Consider the following 731-nt stretch of genomic DNA (forward strand, 5'->3'; position numbering starts at 1 on the left):
AGGGTGGCAAAGGTGATTCCTTGGGGAGAGAGCCTGCCCAGAGGACTGGGGGGAAGTGGGGAGGAGCAGGGGGACTGGGAAACCCGGACACAGGCCTGTCCACAAGCTGCCATGTGGCTGTAGCTGGCCTGGTCTTCTTGGAAGCCAGCCCCCCTGAGGGGGTGTTTCCTGATGGACCCCCACCAGCGTCGAGTCTGGGTGGGCAGCAGGGAGACTTCCTTGGCAACTCAGCCTCATTCTGCCTCCTCCAACCTGGAAGCCAGAAGCAGCCTGGCCTGACTGCCCGCCCCATCACCCATCCAGAGCAGCCCCTCAGTGAGCGTCCCAGAGCAGGGTGCGGCCCCGCTGAAAGTCTGTCTCTCTGCTAGTCATCCTGGCCAAGTACGGGCTGGACGGCAGGAAGGACACCCAAGTGGCAGACAGCAACTTCCTGCAGGACCATGCCCCTGACCAGGGCCTGCAGGACCCCCGGCTGGAGAAGCTGTGGCACAAGGTACCTCCAGCCCCCTGTGCCCCACAGAGGCACCATCTGTGCCATGGGAGCCTTGGAGTGTGCGGTACCCGTAAGACTACACTATTTCCTCCTCCTGCCCTCTCAGCCCCTCCTGCATAGGGCCCCCAAGTGGCCACGAAGGCAGGCCCTGGGGTTGACCGTTGGGCCAGGCTGGGAACCGAACCCTCCGGGTGGGGGAGCAGCCAGTGGGCATCCTCACACTGCATGACCCAGCACA

The 731-nt window shown here is 64.2% G+C and overlaps 1 protein-coding gene across 1 annotated transcript in view; it reads left to right on the top strand.

The window, feature by feature from the left end:
- The window catches only part of LRPAP1 (LDL receptor related protein associated protein 1), an 8,300-nt gene that overhangs the window by 5,135 nt on the left and 2,434 nt on the right, over positions 1-731 (top strand). The window contains exon 3 of the mRNA XM_045289465.1: positions 353-607. Within this exon, the coding sequence (XP_045145400.1) occupies positions 353-607 (255 nt within the window). The remainder of the gene's footprint in view (positions 1-352; positions 608-731) is intronic.

Source organism: Echinops telfairi, unplaced genomic scaffold (assembly GCF_000313985.2).
Source record: "Echinops telfairi isolate 266 unplaced genomic scaffold, ASM31398v2 ScPeMD7_28;HRSCAF=97, whole genome shotgun sequence".
In the NCBI taxonomy this organism is placed as follows: Eukaryota; Metazoa; Chordata; class Mammalia; order Afrosoricida; family Tenrecidae; genus Echinops; species Echinops telfairi.